Source organism: Ornithorhynchus anatinus, chromosome 13, assembly GCF_004115215.2.
Source record: "Ornithorhynchus anatinus isolate Pmale09 chromosome 13, mOrnAna1.pri.v4, whole genome shotgun sequence".
In the NCBI taxonomy this organism is placed as follows: domain Eukaryota; kingdom Metazoa; phylum Chordata; class Mammalia; order Monotremata; family Ornithorhynchidae; genus Ornithorhynchus; species Ornithorhynchus anatinus.
This window is the reverse complement of record NC_041740.1, coordinates 2,747,715-2,760,237: the sequence shown is the minus strand read 5'-3', so window position 1 is coordinate 2,760,237 and position 12,523 is coordinate 2,747,715. Positions and strand designations below refer to the sequence as shown.

At 59.4% G+C, this 12,523-nt stretch overlaps 1 protein-coding gene and 1 non-coding gene across 2 annotated transcripts; one reads left to right on the top strand and one right to left on the bottom strand.

The window, feature by feature from the left end:
- Positions 1-2,813: 2,813 nt before the first annotated feature.
- TRNAC-GCA lies at positions 2,814-2,885 on the bottom strand. The gene has a single exon. It is a non-coding gene; the product is annotated as a tRNA-Cys (tRNA).
- A 3,264-nt stretch (positions 2,886-6,149) lies between these two features.
- Positions 6,150-11,781, top strand: LOC114816154 (zinc finger protein 398-like). Its single transcript, XM_029078087.2, has 7 exons — positions 6,150-6,173; positions 7,481-7,864; positions 8,828-8,954; positions 9,569-9,700; positions 9,968-10,132; positions 10,875-10,981; positions 11,024-11,781. Exons 1-7 carry the CDS (start codon positions 6,150-6,152, stop codon positions 11,768-11,770), a joined length of 1,686 nt encoding a protein of 561 aa, XP_028933920.1. The 3' UTR covers positions 11,771-11,781.
- The last annotated feature ends 742 nt before the right edge of the window (positions 11,782-12,523 follow it).

Genomic DNA, 12,523 nt, shown 5'->3' with positions numbered 1-12,523 from the left:
TAGAGTCTGGCAATTAGCCAGTTATGGGATGGACATTGAGGAATCCAGTAATGGTATTTATTATATCCTGTCTGCAGAGCCCTGGGAGAGTACAATTCAACAGAGTTGGTAGAGGTGTGCCCTGCCCACAAGGAGCTTTCGGTCTAGAAGAAATGTTGACCGAATGACCAAAGGAGAATGCATTCGGCTTAGTGAAGAGTCCCAGAGCAGCATGGCCTAGCGGATAGAGCGAGGGCCTGGGAGTCAGAATATTATGGATTCTAATCCTGCCTCTGCCACTTGCCTGCCGTGTGACCTTGGACAAGTCACTTCACTTCTCTGGGCTTCAGTTGTTGGGGATTGAAGCCGTGAGGCCCAAGTGGGAGAGGGACGGTGTCCAACCCGATTTGCTTGTATCCACCCCAGTGCTTAGTAAAGTGCCTGGCAAACAATAAGTGCTTAACAAATACCACAATTATTATTATTATCAAGCTCCTAGGTGCCGCCCCACCCCCTTGCCATCTCCCAGAAGGCACCGGCATCTCTGGTCAGGGTATGTGGGGGCTCAACACTGGACTACCCACTGGTCTACCCACCCACCCAAAGCCTGAGAGGCAGGTTTCCAGCCCTCGTGCTTTCAGGACTTCCCGTTAACCCCTGTGCTGGCCTAGGAAGGGTGAAGAAAGCCATGGGGAATGTGGAGAAGCTACAATCTGTCAATCAATAATATTTCTTAAGAACTTACTGTGTGCATAGCAGGGTACTAAGCACTTGGAAGAATAAAATATAACAGAATTAGTACACACGGTCCCTGCCCACCACACATTTACAGTCACTCAGGATCAAAGCTTCACAGTGTCCACCCTCACCCCATCCTGTTGTGACTGTTCACTCATCTGTTTGGTGGTATTTATTGAGCTCTTATTATACGCAGAGCACTGTACTAGGCGCTTGGTAGAATACGATAGATCAGATTTGGCAGACACGTTCCCTGCCCACAACGAGTTTATAGTCTAGCGGGGCTGGTGGGCATTAATATAAATAATTTATAACATATAGTTTAAAAATATGTACCTCAAGTACTGTGAGAACAAGGGTGTGGGCCCAATATCAAAAAGGCGTAGAAGGGAGAGGGAGTCGGGGGAAAAGAGGGCTTAATCCGAGAAGGCCTCTAGAAGAAGTGTGACCTTAATCATGCTTTGAAGGTGGCGAGATGGGAAGGCTCCCCCTTTCCTTTTCTCCCACTCCCTTCTGTGTCGCCCTGACTCACTCCCTTCATTCATCCCCCTTCCCCACAGCACTTATGTCCATATTTGTCATTTCTTTCTTTCTTTTTCTTTCTTTCTTTCTCTTTCTTTCTTTTTCTTTCTTTCTTCTTTCTTTCTTTCTTTCTTTCTTTCTTTCTTTCTTTCTTTCTTTCTTTCTTTCTTTCTTTCTTTCTTTCTTTCTTTCTCTCTCTCTCTCTCTCTCTCTCTTTCTTTCTTTCTATTAATGTCTGCCTATTCATGTCTGTCTCCCCCTCTAGACTGTGAGCTCATCGTGGGCAGGGAATGTGTCTGTTTACTGTCCTACTCTCCTAAGCGCTTAGTACAGTGCTCTGCAAACAATAAGCGCTCAATAAATATGATTGAATGAAAGACTGCTGGGAGTCTGTGCCAGGAGAGGCCTGAAACTCTGCTTCTCCTACAGGGCCCTATTGTTCTTTTTGAATTTCTCATGGTTCTTATCTTTCACTGTTATTTGGGGGTTTTCAATCCTCTCATCTTTCCTTAGGTACTCCCTCTCCCCATTATCTTTAGTTTATGAGCTCCTTGAGTGCAGGGACCTATTTAATTTATCCACACCTGATATTTATTGAGTGCTTAGTGTGTGCAGAGCACTGTACTGAGCGCTTAATTCTTACCTGTGCATTTTTTTCATCACTTAATAGAGTGCTATGCACACAGAAGATGCCTAATCAACCAGTAGCATTTGCTGCCTGTGGGCAGAGCAGAACATTAAGTACTCGGGTGCAATACTATTATTATTACTATTATTATTATTACCTCTATTGTACTTGGGTGAAATATTATTATTATTATTATTATTATTATCATCACTACCACTACTGTACTCTCCAGGGCTCTGCACGCAGTATGTAATAAATATCACTAATGGATTCCTCACCAGCCACCCCAAAATTTGCCGATTACCAAACTCTAGATTTTCTGCAGAAATTTAAGCATAATCCGGATAGGGGGCACCCATATTTGAACGGGGGGGCTACTTGATCTGCAGTCAAATGCTCCACCCCTGAGCTACTTGGATTATTAGCTCACTGTGGGAGAGCCACTGCATCTGCTCTGATTATCTAGTATCCAACCTGACGCTTAATCCAGGGCGTGACACATAGTAAACCTTTTAAAAAAATGCCACAGTTATTATTAATAATATGTTAAGCACTTACTATGGGCCAGGCACTGTACTAAGCTCTGGGGTGGATACAAGCAAAGCAGATTGGACACAGATGAGGGAACTGAGTAGTACTTTCATTTCGAGGACTATTCCTACAAGGCAAGGCCCCGCTTGGAAGGGATGGGAGTGGAGGAGAGTGGTCAAAGGGTCCATTTTAGGGATGCCCATCCTGGCAGGGGCATCGTTTCGGGGTTCAGGGGGAGTATGACCTTATGCTGCCCCATTTTCCACTCTGACCGCTCCCAGGAAGTGGCATCCTTTGGCCCTCCAGGCTCAGAACAGCCGAGTTCTGCCCTAGCTGGGACCTGCTGGGACCCTCTTTATCTTCTTATAAGCAGATCAGGGAGGGGGGGACTGGCTGGCAACATAAAAATATCAGCAGGGGGCACCCGGATTTGAACCGGGGACCTCTTGATCTGCAGTCAAATGCTCTACCCCTGAGCTATACCCCCTAGCCGCACTAGCTACCCTAATTAACTTCTTTTCCCAACGCAGCCACGCCTGGTACTGATGCATCTCACCAGCTCCTCCCTGTCCCTCCCCCAGGTCTCTTTTCTCAGTCAGTCAGTCAGTAGGCTGGTCTGGGGTGGGCAGAGCACCCACAGGGCCGGAGGACAGTGCCCACTGTCCGGACATCAGTTACCATCCTTGCCCACCATGAGCCCACAGTTTCATAGAGATGGGATGGAAACACACACATACACACACATAACAATCAGTGGTATTTATTGAGCACTTACTGCTGTCCTAAGCGCTTGGGAGAGTACGCTACAACCGAGTTAGTAGGCATGTCTAAAACAGAATTTCTGCTCTTCTTACCCAAACCTTGTCCTCCCCCTGGCTTTCCCATCACCGTAGCCAGCACCGCCATCCTTCTTGTCTCACAAGTCCGTGACCTTGGCATCATCCTCGACTCCTCTCTCTCATTTAATCCATTTATTCAACAGTTGCTAAAATCCGGTCTTTCCTCTCCATGCAAAGTGCTATCGTGTTGATCCAATCCTTAATCCTATCACACCTTGATTACTGTATCAGCCTCCTTGCTGACCTCCCTGTCTCCTGCCTCTCCCCACGCCAGTTCATACTTCACTCTTCTGCCCAGATCGTTTTTCTACAGAAACATTCAGTCCAGGTTTCCCCACTCCTTAAGAGCCTCCAGTGGTTGACCAACCACCTCCATATCAAACAGAAACTCTTCACCATTGGCTTTAAGCAGTCAGTCAATCCCCTTCCCCCCCCCTACACATTTTGCTCCTCTAATGCCAACCTTCTCACTATACTTCGATCTTGTCTATCTCAATGCCGACCTCTCGCCTACGTCCTGCCTCTGGCCTGGAATGACCTCCCTCCTCATGACAGACAGTCTCCTCTACCTCAAAGCCTTATTGAAGCCCCATCTCCTCCATGAGGCCTTCCCTGACTACGCCCTCCTTTCCACTTCTCCCACTCCCTTCTCTGTCACCCTGACTTGTTCCCTTTATTCACCTGGTCCCGGTCCCACGGCACTTATGTCCATATCTGTAATTCACTGATTTATATTAATATCTGTCTCCCCCTCTAGATTGTGAGCTCATTGTGGGGAGGGAATGTGTCTGTTTATTGTTATATTGTCCTCTCCCAAGTGCTTAGTACTATGCTCTGCACTCAGTAAGCACTCAATAAATACAATTGATTATGACTGACTGAGCCCCCCTCCCCCAAAAAGGATTTTTCCCCCTGGATTACCCAGCCATCCTCTATTTGAAGTAGCAAGGCGAAATGGATAGAGCATGGGTTTGGTAGTCAGAACTGCTTGGCGCATAGTAAGTGCTTAACAAATACCATCATTATTATTATTATTATTATCATGAGTTCTAATACTGATTCTGCCACTTGTCTGCTACATGACCTTGGGCAAATCACTTTACTTCTCTGTCCTTCAGTTATCTCATCTTTAAAATGGGGATTGAGACTAAGAGTCCTACCTGGGACAGGGCCTATATCCAACAGATTTGCTTGTACCTATCTCAGCGCTTAGTAAAGTGCCTGGCACATATTAAGCACTTAACAGTACCACGATGTACTGTTAAGCTTATTAGCTTATTATTCCTCCTGCCAGCTGATAAGGGAAGGTGCCATTTGGTCCTATAGATGGGGCAGAGGTTCCCTGCTGGAATACACTGGAGGGAAGTCTCCAGGAAAGACTTCCTTATTCATTCATTCATTCATTCATTCATCCATCCAATCTTATTTATTTATTAAGACCTTACTGTGTGCAGAGCACTGTACTAAGCGCTTGGTCGTCGGCTCTTGTTCCAGCTCCGCCACGTATCAGCTGTGTGACTTTGGGCAAGTCACTTAACTTCTCTGTGCCTCAGTTACCTCACTTATAAAATGGGCATGAAGTCTGTGGGGCAACCTGATGACCTTGTATCTACCCCAGCGCTTAGAATAGTGTTCGGCACAGAGTAAGCCCTTAACAAATACCATTATTCATTCATTCATTCAATTGTATTTATTGAGCCCTTACTATGTGCAGAGCACCGTACTAAGAGCTTGGAATGGACAATTCGGCAACAGATAGAGATCATCCCTGCCCAATGACGGGCTCACAGTCTAATGGGGGGAGACAGAGGGACAAAAAGAAGACAACATCATCACGATAAATAGAATCAAAGCGATGGACACCTCATTAACAAAATAAATAGGGTAATAAAAGTGTAGACAAATGAGCACAGTGCTGAGGGGAAGGGAGAGGGGGAGGAACAGAGGGAAAGGGGGTGTTATTTCAATTCAGCAAAAAGGAGAGACCACCCAGGCCAAGCCGGGTCCCCGCTGCCGACGACAGGGGGCGCTGTGGAGACCTGCCCGGGCGCAGCCGCGAGGAGGGAGGGGCTTACCTGAAAGAGCTCCCGCTCCCGCCGGCAGAGGGCGCTGTGAAACCCTTCCTTGCAGGGCCCCGCTGGCGGCGGCAGGGGGCGCCGTGGTAGCCTGTGAAGAAAGACTCCCTTGCAGGGTCTCACTCCCGGCGGCAGGGGGCGCGGTGAAAGCCTTCCTTGCAGGGCCCCGCTGGCGGCGGCAGGGGGCGCCGGGGTAGCCAGTGAAGAAAGACTCCTTTGCAGGGCCTCACTCCCGGCGGCAGGGGGCGCGGTGAAAGCCTTCCTTGCAGGGTCCCGCTGGCGGCGGCAGGGGGCGCCGTGGTAGCCTGTGAAGAAAGACTCCCTTGCAGGGTCTCACTCCCGGCGGCAGGGGGCGCGGTGAAAGGCTTCCTTGCAGGGTCCCGCTGGCGGCGGCAGGGGGCGCCGTGGTAGCCTGTGAAGAAAGACTCCCTTGCAGGGTCTCACTCCCGGCGGCAGGGGGCGCGGTGAAAGCCTTCCTTGCAGGGTCCCGCTGGCGGCGGCAGGGGGCGCCGTGGCAGCCTGTGAAGAAAGACTCCTTTGCAGGGCCTCACTTCCGGCGGCAGGGGGCGCGGTGAAGGCCTTCCTTGCAGGGCCCCGCGGGCGGCGGCAGGGGGCGCTGTGGGGACGCGCTCGGTAGCGGCGGGGAGGAAAGGCTTCTTCGCGGGCCCCCCGTCCGTCCCCCCCCCCCCCGCGCTCCCGGCATGCACCGGGTGGCCGGGCCGGAGCCCCCGCGGTGCGCGCTCCCGCCGTGCGCGCCGCCGCCCGCGCTCCCGCCGCCGCGCCTGCTCCGGGCGCGCGCCTCGCCGAGCGCCCCGCCCCCCGCCCCCACAAAGCGCCATGGCCCAGCCCGCCCCCGCGCAGGTGAGCACCCTGAGCCAAGCGTTGGGCAGCGGGACTGGCACCGTCTGGGGTCGCCTCGCCCTGGGCCGAGCGCTTAGTGCAGCGCTGCGCACGCAGCAGGCGCTCAGCAAGTAGGCTGGAGGGCAGGGGCCTCTTCCTCCTCCGTGGCGGGTACTTACTGAGCGCCCGCGGCGGGTGCAGAGCACTGGCCTGAGCGCCGGGGAAGGGAGGGGAGGGTCGAATGGGTCGCCCCCTTCCCCGCCCCCCCGCCGGGCTGTCATTCGTCCGTCCTCTCCCTCCTATTTATTGAGCGCCCCCGCGCTAAACGCTCGGAAAGTACAGTTGGGCCCCAGAGGGAGACCAACCCCGCCCAACAACGGACCTTGGAGTCCGAGGCCTGCCAACTCTGTCGGATTGTGGTTTTCCAAGCGTTCAGTACAGTGCTCCGCGAGCAGCGAGCGCCCACCTGCCAACGCGTGGTGGAAAGGAAATGAGGGTTTAGTCGGGGAAGGCCTCCTGGAGGAGAGGTCCTCTTCATCCCCGTTTTACAGGTGAGGAGACTGAGAGGTCAGGCGACTGTATTGAGCACCGACTGTGTGCAGAGCACTGTACTGAGCGACCGGGAGATGACGGTACAGCAGAGGCGGTAGACGTGCACCCTGCCCACGAGGGGCTTCCGTCCTTATACATTCCAAGCGCTTGGTACGGCGCTCTGCATATAGTAAGCGCTCAGTAAATACTATTGAATGAATGAGGGGGAGCTGCGGACGCCCCGAGGCAGAATGGGGGTGCCCGGGACCCCCCGAAACGTCCACGGGATCCGAGGCCCGGTGGCCGAGCCGCCCGGGGTGGGAAGGTCCTGGGAGCCGTCTGGCGGCGGGGACGCCGCGGGGACCCCGGCAACCCCCGGCCCCAACTCCCCCCCTTGCCAGCCAAAGGATAACAACAACAGTCGTAACGTTAACTGTGGTATTTGCTAAGCGCTTATAGCGTGCCAGGTACCGTACCGAACGCCGGGGTAGATAACGACAGTCAGGTTGGACCCGGTCCCCGTCCCACGTGGGGCTCCGGTCTCAATGCCCACGATACAGACGAAGAAAGGGAGGCACGGGGAACTGAAATGACTTGCCCGAAGTCCCACGGCAGACAAGCGGCAGAGCCGGGATTAGAACCCGGAGCCTTCTGACTCCCAGGCCCGGGCTCTACCCGCTAGGCCACGCTGCTTCTACGCGATGCCCCGGAGGGATCGGGGAGGGGCCTCGGGGTGCCGCGGGCCCCCCCCCCCCCCCCCGGCCCCTCACCCGCCGCCTCGCTCCCACCGCCCGCAGGCCTCGGAGCGGGACCCCGAGGGCAGCCCCACCCTGCAGTCCTGCCAGCTGCCCGCCAGCGAGGCCCACCTGCACACGGCGGCCATCTCCCTGTGGACCGTGGTGGCCGCCGTGCAGGCCGTGGAGCGCAAGGTGGAGGTGCACGGCCGCAGGCTCCTGGGCCTGGAGGGCCGGGCCGGCTCGGCGGAGAAGAAGCTGGCCGACTGCGAGAGGACGGCGGCCGAGTTCGGGAGCCGGCTGGAGGGCAAGTGGGCCGTGCTGGAGACGCTGCTGCAGGAGTACGGGCTCCTGCAGAGGAGGCTGGAGAACATGGAGAACCTGCTCAGGAACAGGAACTTCTGGATCCTCCGCCTCCCCCCGGCCACCAACGGCGAGGTCCCCAAGGTGAGGCGGGGGGAGGGGGTCTGTGGGAAGGGTTGGCTTGTCTGGGGGTCGCCCGGGGCACATTCGTCCCTTGTGCCCAAGAGGGGGTTCTTGGGGACAACCGGCGGGCGAGACCGCGAGGCCCCCGGGAAGCCAATCCGCCCCTGGTCCGCTGGGTGACCCTGGGCGAGCCCTGTGTGACCTCAGTGACCTCATCTGGAGAACGGGGATTTAGACTCTGAGCCCCACACGGGACAGGGACCGTGTCTGACCTGATCGATCAGCTTGTCCGACGCGATTAGCTAGTGTGTATCCCAGAACTTAAAACAGCGCTTGGCGCGTAGTGCTTCGTTCATTCATTCAATCATATTTCTTGAGCGCTTACTGCGTGCAGAGCACTGTATTCAGCGCTGGGAAAGTACAATACAGGAATAAAGAGAGACCGTCCCTAGCCCCACCGGGTTTACAGCCTAGAACGGGGGAGACAGACAGCAAAACAAGTAAACGGACGTCAAACAAATGCCACAATTGATCTGCCACGCAGTTAGTACCTAGTACGCAGTGAGTGCTGAACAAATACCATAAAAAAAGGAGACATCAGAGTCCTCTATCCTCAAGGAAACAGAAAATCCTCACCATTTAGGGGGTCCTCCCTTGGATCCAAGAGACGCCCCAGCCTGGAAGAGGGTGCGCCGAGCCCCGTTACTCATCATCAGCCGCATCTTGGTTCCAGTAGAAACGAGTTTCAGTGGGAAGAACGAGGTGGGGTGGGGGGCATCCGCCAAGCAGGGGCTCTTTGGGTCTCCATCCCAACAGGCCCACACCCTTCCCGACACGCTGGGGAAAGGGCGCCGAGACCGGGCCGTGGCCAGGGAGGACCAGGCGAGGGGTGTCCTGTTCCCCGGTCTGGAGGGGAGAGAGGGGCTTCTCCCCCCGCAGGGAGGGGGAGAGAGGGCCCAAGTCCAGCCCCGCCTCTGGTCGCAGGTCCCGGTGATATTTGACGACGTCTCCGTCTACTTCTCCACGCCGGAATGGGAGAAGCTGGAGGAGTGGCAGAAGGAGCTCTACAAGAATATTATGAAGGGCAACTATGAGTCCCTGGTCTCCATGGGTGAGGACGGGCCCCCTCCTGTGCGGCTGGGGGGCGGGGGGCGTCGAGGGCGGGGAGGAGGGGAGGGTGAGCCGGGCGGCAGACCCCAGGAAGAACCAGAGAGCGATTCCTTCCGTATTCCCGGAATCCTTCACCCCTGCCTCCCCTCTTCCTTCTGGCAATTGGGCCCTCAGCCAGGCAGGGCCCCCCCCCCCCATCAATCCTCAACAGAAAGAGGGAAGCAATCCGCCGAATTTATTGAGCGCTTACCCGGTGCAGAGCACTGTACTAAGCGCTTGGGAGAGGACAGTACAACAGATTTGGTGGACGGGTTCCCCGCCCACAGCGAGCTTCCCTTCTAGAGAAAGGAGGGAGTTCCATATAAAGAGCAAACAGGATCCCTGCCCTATCCCGTCCTTCCCCGGAGAGACTTTTCCCCCTCGGGGCTCCTGGTGTGATTTCAGGGAGCTTAGGCAGGCAGAGAAGGCCTCTGGAAGGGGTTGGGGGGCCTGGCTCCGGGATGCTGAGTGACCAGGGATATGGGGGGGGGGGGGCTTGCTGGAGAGGACCACCCCCAGGTGAAAATTGAGGCCAGCCTGACCAGAGCACGTCTCCTCTCACCCACCCACCCCCAGACTACGCCATGTCCCAGCCCGACGTCCTGTCCCAGCCCGCGCCCGACGTCCCGTCCCAGCCCGCGCCCGACGAGGCCCGGACCGTCGCAGAGGCCCGGCCCGAGGCCGAGGAGCGGGCCGGCCCCAACGCCGGTGAGCGAGGGTGGGGGCGGGGGTGGGAGAGGCCCCTCTGACTCAGCCCTTCTCCCCGCACCCCCCCTCGGGTCTGTGCCGTCCGGAGCTGACCAAAGCCGCCCCCCGACTCCCCCCCATCCTCGGGCTCGGGATCCCGACGGACCCCAGGGGAGTAGCCCTCGGTGCCTCGGATGGCCCGAGGGGTGGGAACGGGGGGGGCGTGGGCGGGTGTCCCCCGAAACGGCCCCACGCGACAGCTGGGCCCGCCTCCTCCGTCGGGACCAGAACCCGGCATCTCCGCCTCGGACATCCTGTCCTGGATCAAGCAAGAGGAGGAGCCCGGTGGCGGAAGGCAGCAGGGCTCGGCGGAGGAGCGGGAGCAGCAGCAGGAGGAGGCCGAGGGCAACGCGGAGGAAGCGGCGGCCCAGGCCGAGCGGGGCCCCTACGGCGGTGAGCAGCTGGGGCTTGGGGTTGGGGGGCGGGGGGCGGTGTGGGATGGTGGGGGGCGCCGGGCAGCGGCGACGACGCGGGATCACCGGATCGGACACGGCCGCCGCCCGCCCTAGGCTCTCGCGATCTAAGAGGGAGACCCGGGGATCTTGCCCCCGTCGTACAGAGGGGGACACTGAGGCCCAGAGAGGTAAAGTGACTGGCCCGAGGTCACCCAGCAGGCCGGCGGCCTCGCCGGGGCTGGGCTCCAGGTCTCCTGCCCGTGGGTTCTCATCCCGGCTCCGGCTCCCGTCTGCTGTGTGGCCTCGGGCAAGTCACTTCGTTTCTCTGGGCCTCAGTTACCTCATCCAGAAAAAGGGGATGAAGACGCTGTGAGCCTCAAATGGGTCAGGGACTGTGTCCAACCCGGTTTGCATGTATCCACCCCAGTGCTTAGTACAGGGCCTGGCACATAGTAAACGCTTAACAAACACCGTAATAGTAATAATTAGGCTCTTTGCCTACCTCCCAAGCTCCCGGCGGCTCCGGGCCGGCTTGAGTGGCGGCAAGCTGCCTCCCGCCACCCCCGCCACGCCTGGGCAGAGGTGTCGAGGTAAATCCTTAGGAGGTAGCTGCAGGGTGGTTTTTCAAGGGGAAGCAGGGTGACCCCGGGACCCCCACCTCTTAGAAGGCCCGCCCCCCCACCCGGTCTGTGATGACCGGGCCTCCCCCGCCGGCCTAACCGCGCGCCCCTTTGTTTCAGCGGGCGATGGATTTGCGGTCAAGGCGGAAGGCCCGGTCCCGGCCCAGGGTCCGGCGGCGCCCGCCGGGGACAACGTCGCGGGCCCGGCCGGCGAGAGCCCGGGCCCGGCGGCCCCGCCGGCCCCCCGCCCCGGGGCCGGTCCCCGGGAGCCCGGCGAGGGGGAGGCGGGCGCGCCGGGCGGGAAGCCCTCCGCCGGGCGGGAGGGTATCCCGGTCCCGCGGGGGGGCCCGGCGGGGGGCGAGCGGCCCTACCAGTGCTCCCACTGCGGCAAGGGCTTCGTCCATCCGTCGCGCCTGACCTACCACCTCCGCGTGCACACCGGCGAGCGCCCCTTCGCCTGCGCCGACTGCGGCAAGAGCTTCACGGACCAGTCCCGGCTGACCAGCCACCGGCGGGCCCACGCGGCCGGGGCCGGGGCGGGCGGGGGTCCCCACGCCTGCGCCCAGTGCGGCCGCAGCTTCGGTCTGAAGATCGGCCTGCTCCTGCACCAGCGCGGCCACGGGCAGGAGCGGAACTTCGCCTGCGCCCAGTGCGGCCTCCACTTCAACTGCCACTCGGGCCTGGCCCGCCACCGGATGATCCACACGGGCGAGCGGCCCTACCAGTGCCCCGACTGCACCAAGAGCTTCGTGCGTAAGGAGCACCTGCTCAACCACCGGCGGCTACACACGGGCGAGCGGCCCTTCCACTGCGCCCACTGCGGCAAGAGCTTCATCCGCAAGCACCACCTCATCAAGCACCAGCGCATCCACACGGGCGAGCGGCCCTACCCGTGCCCGCGCTGCGACAAGGGCTTCCGCTACAAGCGGGCCCTCAAGGACCACCTGCGCGAGCACCCCCCCGAGCCCCCGGACCCTCCCGGCCTCCCGCCGGGGCCCGAGGGGGGCGGGTGGTGAGGCCGGCCGGGGAGGGGGGGGCGCGCCGCCGGCGGCGGGCCGGGGCGCTCCTCGCCCCGGTGCCGCCCTCCCCCTCCCCTCCCCGCCACCGGCTCTGAGGCAGCGTGCTTCCCGTCTGGCCCGCCGGCCCCCAGACGCGACCCCCACCTTCCCGGACCACCCCCGCGACACGACTTTGGGGGGGCCCTTTCCGTTCCCGCTCGGTCGGGTTCGGCCCGACCCCGTGCGGACGACACCTCCCTCCGGGAACGCCCCTTCTCGTCGTCCCCTCCCGGCTCTAGTGTGGGGGTGGACCCCTGTGAACCCCCCACCCTTCCCTTGCCGCATTGCTCGGGCCCCTCCCGAACCGTGACGTGAGCGGGTAACGGGCCCGTGTCTCCTCCCTGTCGACCTCCATCTCGTGGGTCTGATAACTGGGCAGCTCCCTCTGCCGCCCCTCACCGGGACCGAGACCCCCGTCGTCCCACGACCCGGAGAGGAGGATGCCAGAGTGGGGGGCCCCCCGGGCGGGCCCAGCCCCCGACCCCCTGGCCGGAGACGCTCCTGGGGCAGCGGCTGCTTCGGGGCCCCGGAGCTTGGACGTCCTCGGCCCCGCCAGAGCGGGCCGGGGGTGGACGGAGGAGCGCTCCGCCTTGTACATAGACTCGACGACAGCCCTATCCCGGGTTCTTCTGCCGGAAGGACCCCACCACGCTCCAACAGACGGAGCTGACCTCCTCCCCGGTCAGCCGGTCCGAACGGAGGACTCGGAGT

Excerpts from the sequence above, each read along its gene's own strand:
- LOC114816154 (XM_029078087.2), top strand. The coding sequence starts at position 6,150 with ATGGCCCAGCCCGCCCCCGCGCAG. Across the intron at positions 6,174-7,480 it reads CCCAGCCCGCCCCCGCGCAG|GCCTCGGAGCGGGACCCCGA; the intron begins GTGAGCACCCTG and ends CACCGCCCGCAG. Across the intron at positions 10,133-10,874 it reads CGAGCGGGGCCCCTACGGCG|CGGGCGATGGATTTGCGGTC; the intron begins GTGAGCAGCTGG and ends CCTTTGTTTCAG.